General features: G+C 33.3%; 2 protein-coding genes across 2 annotated transcripts; both read left to right on the top strand.

Moving 5' to 3' along the window:
• Window positions 1-14,118: 14,118 nt before the first annotated feature.
• On the top strand, window positions 14,119-21,008 carry LOC110804461 (aspartic proteinase 36). Its single transcript, XM_022010053.2, has 12 exons — window positions 14,119-14,524; window positions 14,602-14,722; window positions 15,923-16,350; window positions 16,441-16,597; window positions 17,114-17,196; window positions 17,286-17,382; window positions 17,568-17,640; window positions 17,774-17,983; window positions 19,467-19,591; window positions 19,883-19,984; window positions 20,069-20,166; window positions 20,590-21,008. The coding sequence occupies exons 1-12, from the start codon at window positions 14,283-14,285 to the stop codon at window positions 20,768-20,770; spliced, it is 1,917 nt and encodes a 638-aa protein (XP_021865745.1). The 5' UTR covers window positions 14,119-14,282; the 3' UTR covers window positions 20,771-21,008.
• Window positions 21,009-21,952: 944 nt separating this feature from the next.
• On the top strand, window positions 21,953-25,957 carry LOC110804471 (acyl carrier protein 1, mitochondrial). Its single transcript, XM_022010067.2, has 2 exons — window positions 21,953-22,293; window positions 25,506-25,957. The coding sequence occupies exons 1-2, from the start codon at window positions 22,075-22,077 to the stop codon at window positions 25,680-25,682; spliced, it is 396 nt and encodes a 131-aa protein (XP_021865759.1). The 5' UTR covers window positions 21,953-22,074; the 3' UTR covers window positions 25,683-25,957.
• The last annotated feature ends 341 nt before the right edge of the window (window positions 25,958-26,298 follow it).

Here is a 26,298-nt window from a genome sequence, read left to right as displayed (position 1 = left end):
CCAGATATTTAATTGGGTTACGTGTTTATAGGTTACTAGTTTCAGACCCGTGCCACTACACACATGGTAATCCAAAATAATTGAGAAGGTATGTATCTTTTCAAAAATACATTCGTAAGAACCTATTTTTCAATACCATCAATGTTTATTTTTTAAAGGAGATCGTTAAAAAGTAAATAGCGGATATTATTAAGAAAGAAAAAGAAGTGGACATGTTTGATGTTTGATGTTTGGTGGTATCTTGTATGTAATGAGCTTAGTAGGCACCAAGTTATCAAAGCCTTTAAGAAAACTAATCAAGAGAGAATGACTGGTTAATATTTGTCTTAGTTTCTAATTGGTGTGTTTAAAAGCTCTAATAAATTTAAGAATAATATGAGCAATTTAGCTGTACGTGGTTTTTTTAATGTTATACCTTCGTGGTTTTTGTAATGCATAAGTTTAGGGTTATGAAGATATTCTCAAAGATTTTTTTTTTAATCTAAAAATATCAAATATATTTTTCCCTTTTTGTGATAGGCGTTAATTTCAAAAATGGAGTTGGCAGATTATGTATTATACCAAAATGTTTGGTTTATATGTCAAAGATCTACTTTTATTTTATGTATATAATTCTTGTAAAAGATTCTAATTCGTTTCTGTCAGCCTATATAAACATGTACAGTGCAATTTGTTATTGCCATATATTTGGAGTCTATTTCAATTAAATTTTGGTCAAATATTTTTATAACCATGAATTTTCATAGTCAATAGATAATTTTCATAACTATAACCATAGATTACGTTTCTCTATCAATTAAACTATTGGTCAATTTTTTTTTTGTTTACACCAATTTCATATGTAATTTCCATAACCATAACCATAGATTACGATTCTCTATCAATTAAACTACTCGTCAATTTTTTTTTTTACAGAAATTCTAGTCATTTTAAATGGAGTATATTCATAATAAAATTATTACCAATTAGAGTGCATATATTTCGTAATAACCAATTCTTAACCAATTTGAGTGCAAATATTCGTAATTAAATTATTACCAATTTGAGTGCATGTATTCCGTAATAAACTTATTACCAATTTACATACACTGGAATCTTGTCATCGGATACTTTGTGGTGCTAATTTTAAAACTCAAGAAAATAATTTAGGGCGGGAAAAAATCGCACCAGGAAATAACACGTGTCATTTCTGGTGTCGGTGTCTCTTTTAGTATAATACTAGATTAGATCCCGTGCACGCACGGATTTTGATAATTTTTTTCACAATACATTTTTAACATACTTGTTTAAATTTATTCATCTAATATGCATATTTAAAATGCTAATATGATAATTTGACCAAAATATTGAGTGATATATTTTCCATTATTAATATAGCAAAATATAACAATTCAGAATAATTATTATTACGTCGTATTTATTATTACCATAATTTATAAATTAGTTTTTTTTTTCATACATAAATAGTTTATATAAAAAAAGGTAGAGAATAAAAATAAAACAAAACAGATACACTTTTTTGGGAAAGTGGTTTTTGGCGGAAAAAAATCGCACCAGAAATTGACACGTGTCATTCCTGGTGTCTCTTTTAGTATATAGTAATAGATATAATATAATAGATTTTGTTGAACCCAATTTTTAACACTTGATTTACATTTTTCATGAAATACCCCCGAATTTTAGCATAATTCACCAAACGCCCATCAAGTTTCAGAAATACATAAAATGTCCCTCATAAATTACTTAATACCCAAGACACCCTTACTAATGACGCGATGTTAGTCCTCCGTTAGCCAAGTTTCACATTCACTAAATACCCCCATTTAATACTTATTTCACCAAATACCCTAGATTTTGTGTTTGAATACTCCCTCCGTCCCTTAATACTCGCACCGCTTTCCTTTTCGGACCGTCCCTTAATACTTGCACCGCTTCTATAAATGGAAATATTTACAAATATTATATTATTTCTCGCACTTACCTACTAAGAGCATCTCCAATGGTTATAGCTAGGGACTAGCTTGAAATTTATTAAAGTTTCAAGCTAGTAGCTACACCATTGGAATAAAAGTAATAAATTAGCTTGGCCAAGCAAATTAGCTTGGCCAAGCAAATTAGCTTAAACAAGCTAATTTGCTTGACAACTAGCTCCAAAAGTTGCCAAATTATTAATTGACAAATGGGACAAGTGAGACCAATTTAAATAACAAGCTAGTTGCTAGCCATTGGAACACAAACTAGCTAGACAATGAAATAGCTTGAAATCTTATGTGGCATAACAAGCTAATTGTCAAATTGACTTACCATTAGAGATGCTCTAACCCACCTACACCATACTCCCTACAAAAAAATCATTTGAAAATTCACTCCACTCACCACTCCCCACCCCTTACACATTTCCTACTAACTATATTAAAAAAAAATACATCACTATCAATTAACACCCATTAAATTAATAAGTCAATTCAAGTGTCTTAAACTCCGCACCGGTCAAACCGGTGCGAGTATTAAGTGACGGAGGGAGTACCCTTTTATGAATGGTTTATGTACGTAGTTGAACAATTATTTTGTTAATTTCATAAGATTTTTTGTCATGAGTTTTCTTTCAAAAACAATGAAAGGCTCATACTTTTGACGACAGATATATAGTTATTGTATACTACTTCCCCCGTTCCAAAATATAGTGCGCATTGACTAAAATCGTGATTATTAAGGAAAAAGATAACATAGAAAAACCGACCTATAAAATTTCTTTATTTATCAACAACTTCCGATGTGATTGCGGTTATAAATATATACTACGGGATTGTAGTACATATTATTCCCTAAATCAACCTTTATGAACAATGATAAAGCCCATTGTACGGGATATCATCTTCACAATGCGTATAAACTCGCGAAATTTACTTTTGATTGCGAATTAATTAATTTCGACAATGTGAATTAGATTCGACTAAATTCTCGTGGATTGATTCTCTTTAATCTGAATTGATCAAATGTATGAACCAACAACTCCAAAAATTGATAATGATGTAATGTACCTCTGCAATTAAAAAAAAGTTAGTAACACACCCAATCACCTTGAAAACCCAATTAAACAAACACGAACCCAGATATTTGATGAAGCATACATTTACAGTATTTGATGAACCCAGAAAACCCAATTGCCGAGCGTACATGAAAAACCCAATTACACACCCAATCACCTAAACACGAACCCAGATAAAAAATGAACCATGATAAACACGAACCCATATCAAAGACGAAAGATTTGAACACGAACCCAGAACCTAGATTTTAACACCAACCCAGAACCCAGATTTTAACAACGACCTAGATTTTAACACGAAAAATGATAGGAAATAAAAACGAACCCAGAGAAAACCCAGAAATAAAGAGAAAAATTAGAGTGAAAATACCGATTATTGTGTACAAAGAACAACCAAGAACCCATATCTTAAACACAAACAACCAAGAACGGGGGAAAATAATTACCAAAATACACACACAATTAAAAGAGGAAGAACATGGGAGAGAGAAGTAGTTGAAAGATAACAACAAACACAAGAATGAGTTGATCCGGGATGGGTAATGGCACCCAAAGAGAAAATAAGGGTGTAATCGTAAACTCATGATAACGGCGACTTAACATCCGTTAACTCCAAGGACATTTAATGGTATTATACGAATTGTGGATGACATTTTATGTATTTCTGAAACATGATGGGCCTTTGGTGAATTATGCTAAAAGTCGGGGGTATTTCATGAAAAATCCGAATAAAAAATGGTTGATTGAAGTTGTTGGGACCACAAAGGGGTGAACTACAATTTTGAATTGTAATAACTAGTGTGTGGCCCGGGCGTTGCCCCGGTTTCTTACTTTTATTCGAGTTTATTTATTTTGTAAATATGTGCACATATAGATGGAGTCGTCGTCGACATCAAATGACATCAAATTACGGTGGTGACACAAGATTAGTACAGTGGCCGATCAACAAACTTCCCAAATATGAAATCCCACATTCGAAAATCAAAACAAAGTTAGATACTTTTCTTCATAATTAGTTGATTTATTGCACCATTTTTTGTTTTTTTTTGTTTTTGAGGCTTAAGCTAGAAAAGTAATAACTGTACATTTATAAATTAAGTAATCAGTCCTTTTTTTTTGCATTCACTTTTATTTAATGTATTATTTAACGTCAAAAGAAAAAATATGTTTATATAGAAAGATATAACATAAGTTGTGGTTTGCTAAGATGGTAGGAAGTGTAACTTTTAACAAAGAGGTCTGGTGTTCAATCCTTGTTACATGTTTTTGGTTGTAATGACATGTCATGATGCTAATTAGTGGTGATGTGGCGTAATGAGGAGAGGTATGCGTGACACGTATACATTCTTAAGAACGCCTTTTAATATATTAGTATAGATAGTACAAGCACCGTTCACTAAAGATGGTTATATGTTGGGTCGACACGAGGCCCGATCCAACCTAGCACGAAAAAACATGCTAAATCTAATAAAATTATGCTTAGGTATATATAACGGTCCGACCCGACCCGGGACGAGCGCCCGTGTCCTATTTTGAAACTTTCGGCCTGGTACGACCTGGGCCGATGCAGAGTGTGTTGGGTCCATTCAGGCCCACGATATGAAGCCCGACCCGACCCACAAGTATCTTTACCGTTCTCATTTTATTTCTTACCTTATTGTATCTCACACCAACTCAAGTCTTTTTTTCCTCATTTTCTAAGATTTTTCTCAAGCATATTTTTTTGGCCAAGTTAATTTGATATTTCAATTTTAATGGTCAAACTATTAATTTTAAACTTCTAAAAAGGGTTATTTTTTTAAAATGACCCTAAGGTTTTACAAAGAATTTATGAAATACCCTTATATTTTTAGAAATTCACCAAATACCCCTGAGATTTGCGAAAACATATCAAATGCCCTTATTAACTAAAAGACTTAATTTGTTTTTGAGGTTTTGATTGGGTGGTTGACTGGTTGGGATGGTGGTGTCAGGGCTAGGCGATATGATTAAAGAGAGGGGGGAGAAGGGAAGGTGGCGGGAGAGAGGAGGAAGAAGCGAAGGTGGTCGGAGAGAGGAAGAGAAGGTAGCAAAAAAATTAAAGGGTGGGGTTTAATTTATTTCTTGATACTTTGTAGCAAAAAAATTGTCATTCTACTTTGAATCATAAAGGACTCTTAGAATCAAATCGTAAAATCGAATCGCAGAACAAGTATAATCGATATTTTATTCTCAAATTCTTTGAAAGTGCTTATATTATAGGTGGAAAACTTAAAAATTGAAATATATAATTATTTACTAGCTAAATAATCAATAATTAACAATATTTATCTATTAATAACTTTTTTAGAGTAATTAAAATTTACATGGTTTTCGCTAGTAAAGAAAAAAATGCATGTAGAATTGTGTAGAATTGTAAATCGAATCGTAAGACCGTATTTGAATCTTAGAACGTAAGATTATACGATTTGAATCGCGATTTTAATAATCATGCACCGTAGTTTAATTTAGTGGGTCAGTAGTTTAATTTATTGGGTTGGTGGCTTATTGACTAACGGAAACGGAGCTAACGTCCGTTAGTCCATAAGTACATACATTTGGTACATTTTCGCAAATCACGTGATTATTTTTTATGTATTTCTGAAAATATTGGGTTATTTAATGAATTTTATGAAACCTCGAGATTATTTCATGAAATAATTGTTCTAAAAATAGCAAGCAAGAACGCTCAAATGAGTCTAAGCTACGCTGAAGTGTCCATCAATTCCCCAAAATCAATTACCTAAACCGAACAAGTCTTACATAGACATCCATCATGGTGTCATTTCAATTCAATTTTATTTCCAATTGATTCCCTTTTGGCTTTTGCAAATAACAACTACTCCGTACACCTCAAATCTCAATTGATGGAAAGGTGACCCTAGAAAATGCCATTACCTAAATTCCAAAATATGGACCTTGTTTTTCGAAAAGCAGTTAGGTAATTAAGTGACAATCTGCCTACAAAGTCAAAAGTAGAAACCTCAGATATTCCAAAATCGTACGTAGTAGAAAAACTTAATCTCTACAGAAATCTATAAGCCAATCCAACACTAGTTAGATATATGATCGTTTATCATGTTCTAGAACACTTATGCGAATCTGCAACAACTCTTGTTTTTGCGTAGAAATTATATGTAGTAAGTTGAGTGGCAATGTCGTCCGAATAGGCGACCGATTTTTTATTCTTGGGTGACTCGTAACCTATAAAATTAACAAAATAGGCTACTTTGGAGGATTGTTCCCGAGATACCTTCTCCGATGCTCAAGTCGGTTGCTAGTTAGAGAGATAAAGTATATATAGAGAGAGAATCAGTGTGGGAAGAATTGAATACCTCAAAAATGATGTGACCCTTTAATATTTTTTTAATTTTTTTTTTAGGGAAAGATAGAGCTCGATGTGACCCTTTAGTATTTAGATGAATGTGTGATGGCCTTTTTTTAAATGGAACGTGAGCCCGTGATCATGAAATAACATCTACCGATCACATGTTAGACATAAAGAACTAAACGTTATCGATAATGGAAGTAAGGTAACAAAAAAATAAAAAGTAATCCCCCCGTCCCACATTACTCGTTACATTACTCTTACCTTTGCACAAAGTTTTAGCTGATAAGTGGTTCTTTGGTTATGAATTGTTATTTTATTGAAAAAGTAAATGGATAAGAGTTAGGTACTCCGTATTTTTTTTAATTGAACGAGAGAGAGTGTGAGGACCAAACTTTTGTTAGTGGGATGAAAGAGGCAATTTATTAATAGTGATACCATTCATAATTTGGAAGTATAACAAATAATATGGGACAAATGGAAAAAAAGGCTAACGAGTAATATGAGATGGGAAGAGTAAGTTCTTAACTTTCAATTAAATTATTGATTTACGCTGCAATATGCTAAAACTAGTCTTATATGCACGCGATGCGTGCAGATATATATAAAAAACAAAATTAAGTTTTGTAGAAAAAAATATTTGCAAACTTTCTCTACAAAAAAAGTAGACATCAATCATAGGGGATGTATTTTTATTACAGAGTATTTTTCTTTTATTAAATTTTGTTTACAAATTTTAAATTAAAATATGATTGATTTCTGACAATACAAAAATGTGACATAATAAAGTACTTGAAAGGAAAAGAATATTACATGAAAAATAAGGAGTATATTTGGTTATGATTAAATGTTTGATTATGACTTTTTTTTTTAAATTTTTGATTGTTTGTCTGTTGCGATTAAATCTAATTGACTAAATATTTTTCTTTTATACTTTTTTATTTATTTTACTATTAATGTTAATAAAATTGGTAAATAGTATTAATTGACTAATTTTCTTTTATGTCTTTTTTAGAGATTACATGATTCAATCCTTGATTTGCATTAGACTTTTTTAATTGGTGATTTGCGTTAAATAATCGATTTTAAATTAATTAAATTCAAAGTCATAAAACATTCAACTTTTTTAACTAATTCAATTTGGTGATGAAGTTATATATGAAGGGTATTTTAGACTATTTTATAGGGGATACCAAAAGAGCATTTACGAAATGACTTCAAGAGCTCTATTATAGAATAGAGATAATATATAATGCTCTAACATGGTCATACATTAGTGATCACATAAAGGGAGAGCGAAATATATACTATTTGTTTTGAGTGATAAGGATGGGAAAGGGGTTAAATTTATATAGTAAACAAATGCTACTTATTTTTGGCTTTTAAGAGGTGATTGACGCGAATTATGGGTTAACTGTTATTATCCCCAAATTTAGCTTAATCATAAATTATAATTGCAATAATCATAGAGACGATTGAATTTATTTAATTTGTTTCCAAGTTGGTATTATGATATAATTATTCTTGATTTAATTTAAGGCAAGAATTTATTATTAATTCAATTGTGAGCGAGGGTATAATAGAATATTTTATAGGAGCACATCAAAAGTACACTTACTAAATTGACTTCATGAGTCCTCTTATACTCCGTATGAAAATATGTTTCAATAGAAAAACTTAGACCTTGTCAGGTCGACCTCTATTATAACCACCGTGAAATATTATACCACAGCTAGTGTCGATGACGTATCAACTAGAAGAGTTACAACCAAGCTCACAATAGTGTAAAAGTTTTAATAGGTCTTGTACGAATCCGGTGTATAATAAATTTTGCACATCTCTTAACTTTTACCAGTTTTTGGTAACTTTTAAAATATTTTGATTAACTTTTTTTGTTATATGTATATGAAGAATTTTTTATGGATTAACTTTTTAAAATGTTACGGAGTACATGGTTAACTTAATACATTATAAGTAATTTTGAAGGAAATTTTTTTATTAAAAAGAAAAAATTTATCAATAAAAAATTAATAACTTTTAAAATATTTACTCTAACTTTTAAATATTTTGGGTAACTTTACACCCGCTTACAATATTTATTATACACCGGATATAAACGATCATTTGTGTAAAAGTATAGAATACTTCACATAAACTCTTATTAATCCTAAAAAATATATACTCCGTATACATCTTCACTGTATTTGAAAAAATATGTATATGTTCCTGTTTCATATCAACCAAAAAAAATTAGAACCAAATTCACAATTATGTGGCACTTGAATTTTATAAATCTCTTTTCTTATTAGCTTGATGATTGCTTGTGTATCACTATTTGATGTCTGCGTAAACTAAAATCGCTCACATTTTAAACATGAAATGACACATTTACCCTTATGAAAATATTACCCCTCTTTTTTTTCACCCATCTCTCACCCCTCCCCTCCCCTTCCGACAGGTTGATCCATCTTCTCGCCGCCAGTCGAAAATTCCGGAGAACTTTTTTTTTTAATAATTCTGTTGGCAAACCCTTTCGCTCCTTTGGCTACTACTCCCTTCGTATTTATTTAAGGGATACACTTGCCTTTTTCAGCCGTATTTATTTAAGAGATACACTTGTCATTTTTAGTAACTTATCAACCCCACCATCTAATTAAATAATCCATCTAATATATCCTATGTCCCACCAATAACTTCATAACTACACCCCACCTCCTAAAATGACATGGTCCCCACTTGTTTTACTTATTAAAATATCTACCAAACCCCACTTATTTTATTTCTTTATTTCATTAAATTCTTCCTCTTAATATCCGTGTCCGACCAAGTGTATATCTTAAATAAATACGAAGGGAGTACCATTTTTTGCTGGAAAACGTAAGTGTACTACCATTATGCGCCGAAAAACGTAAGTAAAGATAGACGGAGGTGGAGCCACCACCTCTCTCTGTCACTTGAGCTGACAAAGCCACCACAACTCATCAGTTTTGCTCACAATATCACCAACACGGCAACACCCCATCACTTAGTCGGAAAATGCAACCCCCTACGTCGCATGAATTTCCGTCGAGGTAAAAACCAAGCACGGAAAAATGCATGAAAGCCATGGGGGGACCAAACACGGATTTTTCATGGAAGCCATGGCAACTTACAAAAAGATTGCATGTCATAAGATGCAACTTTATTAGGTTCTCACTTTAATTCACTTTTTAGTTTTCTAGTACGTAGTTGTTTTCATGTTCGTTTGATTGAATGTTAAAAATAATACGTAGTACTACGTACTTGGTAATAATATAAACAAAAAGTAATTCCTAATTAGAAACCTGCAATATTGTTTTCTCAACTTGTGAATCCAAACACACCGTAAGTCTATTCTTAATTGGTTGTATATTAACAGAAATATCAAATATGGATCTCTAAAAGTAGAGTATAGTCATCCCAAAATCAAGAGGATAGCCGAATTTGGTAGACAAATGTTCAATAACTAATAACATAGAAACAACAATATTTCTCTTCCTAATAAATATTTGTTGTTGTTGTTGTTGATGATGAAGAAGAGGAGCAGGGATAACTTGATCCCTACAAGTAGGGCACGTAGAGTTGTACTTAAACCATGCATCGATGCAGTCTACATGGTAGCAATGCTTGCATTTTGGTAGTATCCGTACTCTCTCTCCTTGAGTCACCCCATTGAGGCACACCAAGCAAAATGGAGCATCTTTAGTATTTGGCTTGGCTCGATACGTGGTGGCGGGGAGGCGGCCTTCTCGCCACCATAACAACCTCCATACCAATAACGACGGTAACACCACCACACCCAAACCCAAGGCACTGAAAACAACTGCTTTGCCTAACAACTCTTGATCGATCATAGGGATTTCCATGGGGAATTAAGCTAGCTAGCTACCTTTAGTTTGCTTCATAATTATATATAAATATATATTGGATCCATTTTAATTAATTAATAGATTATGTAGGGAAATGTTATTGGTTACTTGGTTAAGCAGTCAAAGTTATAGGTAAACTGCTCCAGTGTAACACATAAGTTAAACAAAAACATTTTTATTAAAAAGTACAAGTAATATAATTCAATTCCTAATTAATTAATAGTCTGGTTTTCAGTTGGTACGGTCGTACGGAATATATCTAGCTTACTCCTTTTGCTCTCGATCGTTTGTTTAACTTGCTCTTAAATCTTAATTGCATGTTTGGAATATTTATACAAGTACAGTAGATACATTGCATTGTTTATGGATCTTATATGCTTTAATAAAAAAATAAAAATAAAAAGCTCATACTTCGTATGAGATATTATGTGATTCGTCTTGATGTGTAGTTTTCGTATATGTGTGGTACAAGCAAAGTAATTAAATAGATGGTGAATTTTTATTTTATAATGTTGAGAAGAAGGAGTTTAAGGCCCTGTTTTTTTTTTTGGCTTAATTTCAGTTTCAGGACTTATTTGGCAATTCAGTTCAGTTCAGTTCAGTTCAACTCAGTTCAGTTTAGTTCAGTTCAGTTCAGTTCAGGAGCATTAAGTTCAATTCAGTTTAATTCAATTCAATTTAATATAATAATAATAATAATAATTATTATTATTATTATTATCATTAATATTACTTATATTATTATTTATATTATTGTATTACTTATTATTTATATTTATATAATTATATTACTTATTATTATTATTATTTATAACTAATTATTTATTAATAATTAATATAATTTATTATTTATTAATTAGTTACGGATTATTAGTTATTAATTATTTAGTTATTAAATATGAATTATTATTATTAATATTTATCATTTAATGTAATTATTGAGTAATTAATTACAGATTATTATTATTATTATTATTTTTATTATTTATTATATAGTTATTTAGTTATTAATTAATAATTATTATTTAGTCATTAGTTAACATTATTTATTATTATTTTTTATTTTTTATTTTTTATTTTTTTATTTATTTTTTATTTATTTATTACTACATCCGTTCCTAAAAGTTCTTTACGCTTTCCGTTTTAGTCCGTTTCTGAAAGTTCTTTACACTCTTACTTTATTCAATTTTTACTCTTATTTGGCCCACCATAACTTACCCACTCACAATACTTTAATATTAGTTTCCACCCACTCACATTGTTGGACAATTTATAGCCACTCATTTTCCATTTATTACCCCACCATCACATGTTCACCAAAATTCCTTAATTACCGTGCAAATAGTAACCGTAAAGATCATTTAGGAACGGAGGTAGTATTTATTATTTATTATTTATTATTTATTTCGGTAATATATTTTGTTAAGTTAAGTTCAGTTCAGTTCAGTTCAGTTTAGTTCAATTCAGTTTAGTTCAATTCAATTCAATTCAGCCCTATAGAATAGGGCTTAAGGGGAATTGAAGTTAAACAGGTGCGTAGAAACTTGTAATGGCTTTTGCTTCATGTAATCACGGGTCATTGCATTGCTTAATTAGAGTATTCATGAATCATGATTGATGAATTAGCTACGAATGTACACTTCTTGTTTGTCTTGGTCGGTAGGTCTACGTTTCTATGCACGTGTACGTTAACTAGCTAGAACATTTCTATGCACGTGTACTACATACATACGAAGTATAAGAATAAACTAGTGTGTGGTCCGGGTGATGCCCCGATCGCTACATTGAATAGTTAAAATTTTAGATTTTTCTTGAGCTCAATATTTGACGAAATGCATGTATACCTTAAAGTGAAAAACATCAATTAAGTTTGTCAACTACACAGACACACTACGTCATTTATCATGCCAAGTAATTTTTCATTTAGATCATCTTACAATTGTATAATTTGTTTTCTAGTGGAACTAAGTGCTTCAAATTAATAACACCAAATTAGATATAAGCAGCCATGCAAGGTATTTCTATAGTTGATGCTTAAAAGATTCATGACATCATGTTTCTTCATAGTTGTCCTAATTATTTATTTTTATTTTTTTCAAAATATTCCATAGAAAATACTGTAAAAAATCAAATAAAAATTTAGTTGCTTTAGATTTTATGTTAACATTTATTTATAAATTAATGTGAAGAAATAAACCACAATTGGTGGTTGGTTAAGATGGTAATGAGAATTATCATTCAGACATGAGGTCTAGAGTTCGAACGAGAGAAGAGTACTACGTGACACATAGACGTTTTCCAAAACGCCTTTTAATATATTAGTATAGATTGTATTTATATTCGTTTCACAAAAATTTTTAAGGTCACTATTTGCACAAATATTGAGACAAAAGTAAGAAAATTGGTTAAATATAATAAAATATGGATAAAATAAGAAAAGTTATGTAAAAAAGGTGGGTGGATATAAGAAAAAAAATAATTAAAGTAAGAGAAAATAAGTTAAAAATTGTAAGATAAAAACGGTAAGGTAGTATATTGCTTCCGTATTTCCTATTGTGTATAGTTAATTATATTGTTAGCTCAAGTTCCCTCGATTCTTACAAAGGGGGAAATATCATGTATACGTGAATATATATAATGCCTATTATTTGAATCACTTAAACCGGGCATTTTATCAATGGTAATTGAGTTGTTGGTGATGGCGAACATCGATCAATAGAAAGGTCCACATGCTATGCCTTAAAGATATGGTTAAATCTTGAGCTACCATAACGGGATTAACGCCCTATCTCTCATTTTTTTTAATTGTGACATGACTTGAGTAGTGCATGTCTTCTATCTATTTTAGAAGTTACAAGGTAGAAATCAAAGTGAAAAATTACGATAGTTCATTTTTTAAACCACAAAAACTTTAATAAACACAATCTACGATAGTTAATTACGGAATAGTTACTATGGATTCGGTGTTTTACAAAGAAATATATGGAGCTGCAATAATACTAAGGAAAAATGGAAAAGGTGTGTAAAAATATGGAGAATATAAATAAAATATGGATAAAGTAAGAGACATGTGAAAAAAAGGTGGGAGGGTATAAGGACAAAAATGAACAAAGCAAGAGAAATTGAATGGAAAATTATAAATGTTGTAGGATAAGAAGGGTAAAATATTAAATTTTAATGTCAATAAATAGAATAACACAATGTAAAGAACATTATGAAATAGAATAAAACCAAAAGTGTGAAAATCATTTTGAAACGGATATAGTAAAAGACAAAAGGTAAGAGTAGCTCCACCGTTATCCAAAGACATGGCTCAAGTTTGGCTACTTTTGAAGGAACAAAAGGATAGTTTATTCATGGATGCACAAAAACCTTAAATATATTACGATTTTACTTACGTCTCTAATACTCTTATATGCGTGTGTAAGAGATTATATGAAAAATAAAAATTATTTATTATAAGTTACAACTAATCATCACAAATAATAGACAAAAAAAATTGATCAGAAAGTTCGGATAAACAAAAATTAGACAACATCTCTATCCAAAACAATGTATTATCAATTGCCTGAACAATGTATATCAATTGCCTGTTGGTTTAGTGGTGATTAGAGCTGAACTTGGTAGGGAGGACCCGTGTTCGACCCCCCTACAACAACAATTTGGGAGGGGACTGTAACATATCCACCAAGAACTCACCCCGAATTCAAATTAGTCCTAAAATTAAACCGGGTACTAACACCAAAAAAAAATAAAGAAAAAAAAAAAAATTCTCAGTTCTCTTGGTTTGGACTTTGGCGGAGTGATCTCAGAACTCACAAGTCATAAGACACGGAGTACGGAGTTACGGACTACGGAGACCATTTTACGGTGTGTCTTATAAACATAACCCCAGCAACATCTCCGTGCCGAGTCAAACTAAAGGGGTCGGTCAACATCTCCTCCCACTGATAACTCAATCACCCTCACCGGAGAATCGCCAAACCCAAATCAACTCACCATGACGCGGCGACACGTCCGATTCGCCGCCACAACTACCATCCTCCTACTCATTCTCCTCATATCCATATTTCCCGCCGTCAATTCTACATCCATCCTCACCAACCACCGCCCTCCACCTCTAATCTTACCTCTCACTCTCTCTCATCGAATTCCCGACGCTAAACTCCGGCGTCACCTTCAATCTAAACGCACCCCTCCTACTGCTCGCATGAATCTTTTCGACGATCTCCTCTCTAACGGGTATATACACATCTCCCCTAATTATTTATTAATCTTTTCAATTGATCAGTGATTTTGATGGAAATTTAATTAATTAGGTATTATACGACGAGGCTTTACATCGGAACTCCGGCACAAGAGTTTGCGTTGATTGTAGATACAGGGAGTACTGTTACGTATGTGCCTTGTTCTAGTTGTGATCATTGTGGTAATCATCAGGTACTTAAGCTGGAATTTTTATGTTTATTTTAAAAATTATTCAATTAAGTTAATTTTATGTTGTTTTTTACTTTGTCTTAATTTTTTGCAATGATTTGAAGTTTCAATTTGTTGATAATAATTAAGTTATGAACCTGGGAATTGGATTGAGAGCAATAATTAGGTCATCGAGGAGTAAACTCTGAAATGGGATTAGTGAATGTGAAATTCGGAGTGTTCTCGATATAGTTGATGGATCAAGTTAATACATTGATTCTCCCTCCGTCTTGAAATTTATTGTGATATATAGTGTCATTTGAAACGGTAATGCGACACGTTGATACCTAAATGTCTAATTAAGGAGGAGAAAATTCGTGTTAATAGTGTACTTTTACCAAATTTTATGATACTATCTAGAAAATAATTTAGCTTGTTTGTCAATTTTAATACTCGGAGAATCCAAGCTCAAAGAAACAAGTTAATTTTTTTTTCAATAGATCATGCAATTGGAATCGGAGGAGTTGATAATTAAGCAAATCTTAGATGAATATCAAACTAAGGATGTCAAGCTCCTACTAAGGGGCAACAAGGATTTTGCTCCAGGGAGAATCTTTTTCTCGCCCTTTATTCTCAAAATGCCAACTTTGGAAGTGGAAATTTTTTGGGATCTCCTGCTCAACAAGTAGAGTGGAGGCGTAATGTGTGGATAAAGCCATCTGGTTGGGGAAATGAGTTCCTGTGTCTTACCATACTTTCCAAAAGGTTGATATTTGGAGTGAAGTTATCCAAAATCGCTCTTTTCAAGTGTAATTATAAAAGAATGCAAAACATTCAACTATCTAATAGTATGGTTGTCTAAAATTGGACATAATGTTTGAAGGAATGGGAAATTGGTGTGAGAATCTGCTTTGGTGAATGTTTATAGAATGGAAACTTTTCTTCTACTTCTTTTTGAAGGAGAACGTAGATATTTTTTTTCTACTTGTTTTCTCCATTTGTCATGTATGAAATATTTGCCTGGTTGTTCAGCCCCAAAAGGTTTCTCCTTGTTATATGAGTCTATGACAAATTGACAACAACAGGATTTTACAGTTTTGTTAGAAACATCTTCATGGTTGTCTTGGATACTGACAGTCCCCCCTCCCATTTCATTTTACCTGAATACAATTGGTTCTTTTACTACTTCACTCTGTTGCCTCGTCCTAATTTTTCCACCTTTAGGACCCGAAATTCCAACCAGATCATTCAAACACCTATCATCCTGTAAAATGCAACCCTGACTGTACATGTAATGCTGAGAATGCTCAGTGTGCTTATGAGAGACGGTATGCTGAAATGAGTTCCAGCAGTGGCGTCCTTGGTGAAGATATTGTGTCATTTGGCAATAAGAGCGAGCTTAAACCCCAACGTGCTGTTTTTGGTTGTGAAAATTCAGAAACTGGTGACCTGTACAGTCAGCATGCTGATGGTATAATGGGTCTGGGTCGAGGTGAACTGAGTATTGTTGATCAACTTGTTGATAAAGGTGTAATCAGTGATTCCTTTTCGCTTTGTTATGGAGGAATGGGCATAGGCGGGGGTGCTATGATTCTTGGTTCTGTATCACCCCCTTCTGACATGGTCTTCAGCCATTCTGACCCCGACCGCAGGTATGAGTTGGAAGGATTATTTTTTTCATTGAATCTCCCTTGTATTTATTAACATCTGACACATTTACCCTAGTTTCTGGGTGGCAACAGTCCATATTACAACATTGAGCTGAAGGAGTTACATGTTGCTGGAAAGAAGCTGCCTGTTGATCCAAAGGTTTTTGATGGAAAACATGGAACTGTTCTGGATAGTGGTACAACGTACGCCTACTTACCAGAAGGAGCATTTGTTGCTTTTATTCATGCTGTAAGACTTGGTTTCTAAAGGGTATCTCTGCTATCATCTTAGGATTTTTTTTATTCTGGCTGTTGCTGAGTGGACCTATATGATAAGATAACAAAAATGAAGTATTAGTTTGAAAAAGCATTGTGGATTCTGTTGTATGAATTTTTAACAAGAATGATAAAAACAGAGGAGTGTCTTAAGTTGGTTATTCACTATCAATTATGCAAAGGATAGGTTTAGATTTAGACTTGGATGAGTTGGATGTGAATAAAATTGTTACTACACAAACGTGATACTTAGGCACTGACTAAGTTACTAGTTACTACTTAACTTTAAATTGTTATCTCTATGCCAAACAGATTGAATACTCTTGTATATTGTATCGTTCCTCCCCTTTCTCTTCTGTGTCTAACTCTAGTTACACAGTTATTATAACTTTTTTTCTGAATGAGATCTATATTTTACCACATCTCCATAGTGAATTGTATTTTGCAGAATATGTCAGATAACTAAACTTTATGCATATTGTTAATGCAGTTAACTAATGAGCTCCATGGGCTTAAGCAAATTCGTGGGCCTGATCCCAATTATAATGATATCTGCTTTTCTGGTGCTGGAAGGTAGTGTTTACCATTTGTGTTGTACACTAACTTGGCAGTTGAAATTTGTCCCATTTCTGAACATTTTGATGCGCCTGATTTTTCCTCAGTGAATCGTCAGAACTTTCAAAGGCTTTCCCTACAGTTGATATGGTTTTTGAAAATGGTCAAAAGTATTCAATGTCACCGGAAAACTATTTATTCAAGGTGATCTTGTCGTCTTGTTCTACTTTTTCTTTCTTAAAGTTTTTGATGACTTGGAAACTGGAATCTATGGCATTCAATTTCTTCACGGAAAATCAGTAGGTTAGGTTACTAGGTATGACATATTTAGGATTTTGATCTATATAAGACTATCTCTCTTGCTTACTTATACTTAATTCCTTATTCAGCATTCGAAGGTGCATGGTGCATATTGCCTTGGAGTCTTTCAAAATGGAAAAGATCCCACAACTCTTTTAGGAGGTATAGTGCGCTTGGCTAATCATCTGATATTTTATTCACTTTGTCTTTTCCTTTTTTTTTTTTTTTTTTTTTTTTGAGTAGCTTTAGTTTCTCTGTATCTAATGTCATTGTTTTTTCTTCCTTAATAATGTAGGAATCGTTGTCCGTAATACTCTTGTCACATATGATCGTGAACGCTTGAAAGTTGGATTTTGGAAGACAAATTGCTCCGAGTTATGGGAGAGACTTCATGTGTCTAACACTTCATTAACACATGCACCCACACCATCAAGTGGGGAGGTTTCGACTCCAGGAATGTCTCCAGCATCAACACCTAATGCAGTACCAAGTTATGTTATTCCAGGTACGTTTGCCTAGTACCATAATTGTTTTATTTGTGGTTTGAATTTGAAGAACTTTAATATCCTGAAAATTGCTTCTCCAAATGTCAATGTTCATTGTCTTTTGGATTATAGAAGCATGTTGGAGCAGTAGCAGACTAAAAGTACATGCAAATGAATGAATTTCAAGAGGGGGTACTACACATAATTAGCTTCTAGATGGTGGGCACCTGAGTGGCTCTCCTGAAACGCCCAGGTTAAAGCCTAAGCCCACCTGATACAAATGGGGTGCCTGCATTTTCCTTGGGGGTCAAGGGTCCAAGAATTTACTACGCGTTTGGTAGCCGATCATAAACGGTGTCAATGAGAATGAATTTGTATATAAATTTGTAAGGAAAATCAATATTTATTTTCATGGTAATGCTAGTTTACTCAAAATTATCTACTTTTCTTCATAACTTTTTATTACCATTCATTACCATTTGGGAAGTGGTAATACTGTGGTATTGGATGAGAATAAAATTTATGAATAAAAACATCAAGTTTGAGATAAAATTTCATTACCATGGACATTATGATGTTATTTTTCTTATCAAATAACACTCACTTCCCTATTCCAATATTATTACATTATGTAGGTTAGGTTTTTTTTTGTGTTTCACCACCTTAAAAAAATCCAAATTTGTGTTTTACCACCTAAAAATCTCAAACTTTTATTTTACCACCTAAAAAAATAAAAAAAATTCGTTTTACCACTTTTTAACAGCAGAGTTAATGGAATCATTCCAGGGCCCGCTTCAACGGCTAGTATGACATTTCTTTTATAAAATTCCATGATGTTTTTAAGCATGTTGTATAATATAAGTTTGTAGTTTGATTAATTTGGAGATTTGAAATGCAAAAATGGGTGGTGAGAATTGAAGAAGAAGGTGAAAAATTGAATGAGAAGGAGGAGTAAAGAAAAAATCGCATAAATTTGGTAAAGAATTGGGGGGAAGCATAATTTGTGAGCTCCACTAACGGTGCCGTTAAAAGGTGGTAAGATAAATATTTTTATTTATTTTAGGTGGTTAAATAAAAGTTTGAGATTTTTAGGTGGTAAAACACAAATTCGGACTTTTAAAAAGTGGTAAAATACAAAATTTCTTGTAGGTTATGTCCAAGAATTTTGGTCGTGGATAAAAAGGAGAGAGAGAACGACAAAAATAAAAACTTGCCCATGTGATTGAAAACATTAAATAAATGAAGGATTAAGATGTAAGGTATACTATATTTGATTTTTATGGTGTGAAAGCAACTATTTTATTTCCTATAATGGAAATGGTGAAATAATATTGGACCGAAGTAAGTATATATGTTCTCATTCCAACCATTTATTACCGACTACTAAACGTGGCGTTAGTTTATGTTACACATTAAACTAATAAAGAAAGTTTATTTTACACATTAACTTGAGTCTGGTGATGCATATATTTTTTTTTAATTTTATCATTGACTTAATTTCAGGAGGGATAAAAGTTGGATTCATAACATTTGAAATGTCTTTGAGCGTCAAAGATTTGGACTTGAAGCCTCGTGTATCAGAACTATATGGTTTTATTGCTCGAGAGTTGGGCATCAATATTACACAGGTATTGTGAAGTTGGTTTTACTATAACAATGCTATTGAAGAAGCTAAGATATGTTCAAATTTATTCAAGTACATTTCCCCCCTCCCTAACTTTAGATTTTAGAGTGCTTTAGAACTACATCTCCTTGCATTATAGTGAGTTTTGTTTATTTGTAATGTATCATGTGAGCACAAATTTCAATGGGCGCTGTCATAGTTGAAGTACAAGAAGACATTTTTCTAATGCAAATAACTTGTTATTTGTTTTTTACTTCATATTATGTTTAAAAAGCATCTCTGTTGGTTTCTCCAGGTACATTTACTAAATTTGACTTCATCCGGGAATGGTTCCCTGATAACGTGGGCCATTTATCCTGAAGGATCTGCCAAGTATATCTCAAACGCAACTGCAATGGTAGGTTGCCTTGATGAAATTGTTTAAAAGGGGAGGAAGATGGACAGTAGATTTCATATTTTGACTTGATCGTTACTTGTGCAGCGTATAATTGCTCATTTAGCAAAAAGTAATGTCCAACTTCCGGAAACCTTTGGCAGTTATAAGTTGGTTAATTGGAAGGTTGAGCCACCTTTGAAACGGTAAATTCATCCTTTCAGTTTCCCGAACATCTGTGTAATCTGGTTTCTCTTCTGCTCATTCTATAGTAAGTGTGCATATAAGTATTTTTGGCTTTACTGTTCAGACGATTATGTGTTGTGTGACTAAGTTTAAGTCTTCCCTCTATGCTATGACAGTTTCCGGAGCTCAGTGATCCTTCAAATTTTGAACATGCCTTTTCTCATTTCACCTTCTTGATCTAGATTGTTGAGTGGAAACTACCGTCCTATTCTCTAGGCTTCATATTGTTGCACAGTTTGCAATTTGATGATGGAATAAAGTCGATACATTTAGCTTTTGCAGTTATCCTTGCAGGATCACTGGGTTCATTTTGTCAATCAACAAGTTGTATTTATAACTTCTTTCTGCTCGCCTTAATATTTGATTCTTCTGGAATTATGCAGGAGTTGGTGGCAACAACATTACTTGATCGTTGTTATGGCAGTTATTCTTGCATTGACGTCGGGGTTATCTGTTTATGGGATTTGGTTCGTTTGGAAATGGAGGCAGCAAACAACAGCACAATACAAGCCTGTTGACAGCGATGCTATTATTCCCGAGCAAGAACTACAGCCATTGCGATAGTGACCAAATATGACCTATTTTACTTCTGAGAGTTTGTTTGGAGCATTTTGTTATTTAGGAACCCTGTTTACAAGCCCTTTTTATGCCAAATTTATAAGGGAAGTGTCCTTGATTAAGAAGAGTAGCCTATAAAAGTTTTAGACTTTTGCCCATCTTTATTTTGTAGATAAATTCTTAATTTCTGATACATGATGAAATCAACAACCTATAGAATGGTTTTTATGACGTTTTTTGAAAATTTTGTTTGCAATCTGTTTACACTTCGTATTTCACTAATTTTCATGTAAGCTTGATACTTTGACATACTTTGCTTCTTTCAAATCCTCAAGTCTCGTCGATACACCTAAAGTAAAAGAGAAATTGAAGATGAGATAATATAAAATCATACGAAGTATAAATTAAAGAAAAAACCTTCTTAATGACCCTTCACAAAACGTTTTAGTGAGTGATTGTTCCTTGTAAGTTTCCATAAGAATAGTGAACCTCGAAATGACCTCATAAGTAGTTCAACAACTTTTTCTTATGTAGTGGATTAGTAATTTTTTTAGTATTTATATAGGATTGACTATGGAGTTCCTAAACAAGGAGGAAGTTTTCTCGGCTAACAAGTATGTGTTAGCAAATAAATAACAACACATAAAACAAAAAGGCAAATTGAAAATAAAATGAATATGGGGAAAATGAAAGTGCACCGTTAAAAACACATGGATCTCTTGCTTACTTGGACCACCTGACGTGGTAACACTGAAGTAAAAAAAGTACCATTCTATTAAAATGAGTACCATTCTATTGAAAATGGTACCATTATAAAGTATCATTCTATTGAAAATGAATTCCATTATAAGTAAAAAAAGGTATTATTACAAGTAACAAAAGTACCATTCTATTTAAACTGAGTATCATTATAAGTAATAAAAGTGTCATTCTAGGGTCACGCTGGAACTAAACTCACAACGTGGATTCATTAAACAATATCATCTTTTTCAATTTTCCCCTACAATTTACCAAATTAACCCCGATTATTTATTTGGCATACATAACGGGTAGCCGCAGCGACGATCCCCTAAACAAGAGCGTGTTTGCGAGTGTTGTGACATTAATTACAGGGACAAAACGGGTATTCCTCGAATGACCACGTAGTGCGTCTACTCTGGGATATCAAAAGGGTGGAATTGGAGTTACACTTAACCCATAAACCAACCCAAAGTCTGGTACGGAGTAGAAACTCTACTGAAATTCTGAACCAAAACCCTTGTTCTACATCTCAGTCCACCACCACAAAGGAGAGGGAAAAATACCCAGAAATGGCGATGATGGGAGCTCTCAAAAACGCTATTCTAGCTCACATTCGTGTCCCCGTTTCTCAATTTTCCATTTCCGTCGCTGGATCCAACAAATTGCAGACTTTCCCCAACTTGATTAATCGAGCATTTTCATCACACGACGACCATCTCACCAAAGATCAAGTCACTGATAGAGTCCTCTCTGTCATCAAAGATTTCCCCAAAGTCGATCCTTCCAAGGTCCATTCTCTCTCTTTTGCCTTCTCTGAAATCAGGTTTTCCTCAACTGGATTCGTCGATTTTGTCCCGATAAAATGTGTGTGTGTGTGTTTTTTTTATTTTGAAATTGGGATTGTTGGTTATTGTATGAATGTGATATGATTGTGTGTAGATCAGTATTTGACGATGTTTTTTGTGATTGCGCTTATGTATGATAAACGAACAAATGTTTGAGATGGGGAGTTGTAACGTTTTGATGTTTTTAGGGTTTGGAAGAGTGATTTTAGGGAAGAACAGAAAAATACAAAGTCAGAGTGTTGAATTTATTTTTCTTTACTTTTGGTGGGTTGTTGTTGTACTCCTTGAAACAGTGTAAATGTAATTTGGAGCTATCTTGAAGAAATTTATGTTAAGGGTATGGGTTTAATTTTAAAAGTATGTGCAAAGTTTGGAGGATACCCTTTGCGTGGAATTAGGGTTGACAATGTGTTTCGGTGGAACTAATTTGGAGAGTTTGAATATGATTAAAATAATAAAGTATATATTTAGGGAAGTTGAATTGCGTGTGGTTTATGATGAACATGGTGATAGTCGCTTTCTATGGAGTGAGTTTAGCTCTTCAATTAGTTATTTGGTGTAGTCTCAGAAAAAAGCTATGCAACTTTGTTATGGTTGAGTTATAATTGAATTTCCTTCTTTTCTTATTTTTTATGATTGGTGATGGACTCAATGGGGGCTATTTGGTTTTGAAAGGCAGGTCGAAAGGTTACTATTCTCTTTATTAGGGAAGGAGGCCAACATGCAATTGTTTCTTAATGTGATTGGGTTTATGTGCCTTGGGATAGTTTCTGATAGGTTTCCGGAGTTTTGTGTGAATGACACACTGGAATTTTGTAAAAGTTTCATCATGTTGTGTGAACTAAAGCAGAGTTACTATTTTGTTCAAGGTCCAGTTTGTCTGTAATTTTCAAATGCTAGATCCTGCTTGAATTCCTAGTGAAGCTGAGTGAAGTCCCGAGGAACTATTTAGTGCAGAAGAATTGTAATTTCACATATGTCTTTTGGTTGAATTCCTTCTTTCCGTTTGTTAGACTGAAGGTTGTTGAGTGTTTATAGAAATCTTCCCATTATATCTATAAGTTTGTCATTGGTTGCGGCTTTCCTTTCCCCGTTTCAACTATGGGAGGTAAATTTTCTCTTAAGAGGATTATTTATGTTGTATAGGAAAAGGATTGTTGAAGTAACACCATCCGTTTCTTTTGCTATTTATCATGTAAGAGACTTTCATACTGGTTAGTTGTTACATGATCTGTCGTATGGAATACGGGTCTTAACCCTAGTTTTCTGGTGTTTCTGCCTTCAAAGATATTACCTTTGTTATGGTTTATCAGCAACTACCATAGGAAGAAATAAATCATACTTGTCAAAATTCTGCCTGCAATGTCAATATTTCAAATTGAGGCAGATTGGGGGTTCAATGTCTGTGAACCTGGAGAACAGTCAAAACCTTAAACTTCAAATCCTTTTTCTTGAAATTGACAAATAGGTTCTTCTACTCCACAGTCTCCATAAAACATACTTCGTATATTTCTTTTTAGCATTAAATTGCTTGTATGTAATGTACCTTAGAGATTGTAGATTTCAGAAACTTGCTATTTAGTTCTATGGTCACTATGATCGCTAAATTGCTAAATACATTTTGTATTGATGTTAGGTCTTTCCTGTCTTTATCTCTTTCTCTTTTCTCTGGGGTAGTTAAGGCTCAGACACTTATCTTAATTTCTATTTCTGTTTAGCTTAGAGCCTTATAGTGTAAGTGTGTAACTTTACGTTGGCGGTTTGAAGGAGAACTGATTTTTTGGGGAAAAGATTAATAAATGAGGAAAGAACCTAGTCAAATGCCCTAGCCCAGAGGGTTAGGCATTAATTTTCAACACTATTTGTGTAATACTATTCAATCTTTTGACGAGCTGTCAAAGGAGATAATGTTTGATAATGTTTTGACGACAAGAATTACAGAATAGCCATGACTTTTGAACATGAAGATTAGATGCTTTGCTGTGATACAGAAACCCCCTTTCTCATATCGAAGTGGATGTCGTTTGGGTTAGTATCCATCTGCCTTTGCATTTAGATTTGGAGAAAACATACATGTTTTAGAAAATCTAGAATATGGTTATCCCAAGAGGTCAACATCCATCTCCACATTTTTTACAGAGCCCCATCTAGCAACGATACATGGCTCGGGCAGCATAGTTTGGCCATTTATAACTTAGAAGTCGGAAGGGCTAGAAGCGTTATCTTTCGGAAGAAAGGTAAGCAATGGTGATATTTTCCGTAAAACTTTATCATTGAGTAGGAGGCCATACTGCTGGATTGCTTTCTAAACAGAATGATGTGTAATGTGTATACCTTGTTTATGTTTATTAAGATCTCAGATGCAGCTCATTTCTCTAGACGAGGAGCAATTTTACGATATTACAGAAATCCAGAATAGTCTTGTAAAAACAGTGAAGAGGCACCCATAATAGTCAAAAACTGTTTGAGAGGCTATTTTGGTATCTGATAGTTACATAGATCAATGCTAAAAGTAAGTTGGAGTTTATATGGTGAAGTGTTGTGGACCAATGTGGTTACTACACGAGGTGGCTTGCTTCTATTGATCTTTGCTAGCCAAAGCAACTAATTGAGCAACTTTTAGTTAAGTACCATTTACATTCCCTCACTGACGCTGAAGGTCTTGACCTTTCTCCAGTTGTAAGATGCCGTCTCGTCTTTCCCAAAATCAAAATGTGGAATGTTGTCCTATCTCGTCTTTTTCATTTTCATTTCATGATTCACATAGTGCAGTTCAGGTTTCAATTTTGCAGCTGAGTTTCTGTTGATTTACTTTCACATAGTGCAGTTCAGGTTTCAATTTTGCAGCTGAGTTTCTGTTGATTCACATAGTGCAGTTCAGGTTTCAATTTCGCAGCTGGGTGAGAAAGGAATAATGTTTATAACGGTTTCCTTTCAATCTTCCCGAGCTCGAGTGGCCATCTGTTTGAACAAATTAGTTGGCTTTGATCTCATTTGAAACTCTGCTTTACTGCTGCTTGATTATGAATAATGGTCTTATGCTTTTCCTTTTAGTGAGAACTATGTCACACAGTACTTAGAAAGCAGTTAAACGATAATTGAACGACAAACTGGAGTGGCTATTGAATATTGTCTTTGTTGTAATTGTTTTGCAGGTCACACCTGATGTACATTTCCAGAATGATCTGGGTTTAGACAGCTTGGATAGTGTAGAGCTTGTAATGGCCCTAGAAGAGGAATTCAAATTGGAGATTCCCGACTTGGAGGCAGATAAGCTTGACTCCACTAAGCTTGCCATCGAATACATTTACAACCACCCAATGTCTAGCTGAACCAAGCAATGAAAATTCGTCAATTTTGCTCTGTGCGAAACCATGCATTCGTCAACCCTTTTTTTGTTGCTTCAATTGTTAACTGAATATCGGAAAATGGTCCCTGTGGTTGGGCAATAATCTGTAAGATATTGATAGACAGTACTTGATTCGACCATTTGACCTGTTGAAACATTTTGATAACACCATGGTTGTTTATCCATGTCTGAAATGTAATATGCTGTCTATCAGACTTGAGATCTAAAGTTGCCATGATATACATCCCTTCTTGGAAAGTATGTTTACATAGAGCAAACATTTCACAGAAAATAGGCTTATCCTCTTGATTTGCTCCGATGAATTATTCATTGTTGCCCTCCACCTACCCCTATGGCATGCTATATCATTTGTCTTCATCAACCATCAACCATCAACTTTTGTTTTTGACGGGTTCAACCATCATTCACCTACCTATTTGTGAAAATAAATTAATAGGTGATCGTTGACCTACCCAAGGACTACCCTTGCGATCTAGTAGAAAATATTCGTCTCATGGTTGAACCAATTTAGGTCATGATACCAGGTTATGAATGAATTGCATTGTTTAGTAGAGTAATGCCTGATGCTCCTTTAAAGA

Source organism: Spinacia oleracea, chromosome 2 (assembly GCF_020520425.1).
Source record: "Spinacia oleracea cultivar Varoflay chromosome 2, BTI_SOV_V1, whole genome shotgun sequence".
Taxonomy (NCBI): Eukaryota; Viridiplantae; Streptophyta; class Magnoliopsida; order Caryophyllales; family Amaranthaceae; genus Spinacia; species Spinacia oleracea.
This window is presented reverse-complemented; position numbering and strand designations above follow the sequence as displayed.

Coding starts and splice junctions, on each gene's coding strand:
- LOC110804471 (XM_022010067.2), top strand. CDS start 22,075: ATGGCGATGATGGGAGCTCTCAAAAACGCTATTCTAGCTCACATTCGT. Junction 22,294..25,505: donor CCAAAGTCGATCCTTCCAAG/GTCCATTCTCTC, acceptor ATTGTTTTGCAG/GTCACACCTGATGTACATTT.
- LOC110804461 (XM_022010053.2), top strand. CDS start 14,283: ATGACGCGGCGACACGTCCGATTCGCCGCCACAACTACCATCCTCCTA. Junction 17,383..17,567: donor CGGAAAACTATTTATTCAAG/GTGATCTTGTCG, acceptor TTCCTTATTCAG/CATTCGAAGGTGCATGGTGC. Junction 19,985..20,068: donor TCTCAAACGCAACTGCAATG/GTAGGTTGCCTT, acceptor TTACTTGTGCAG/CGTATAATTGCTCATTTAGC.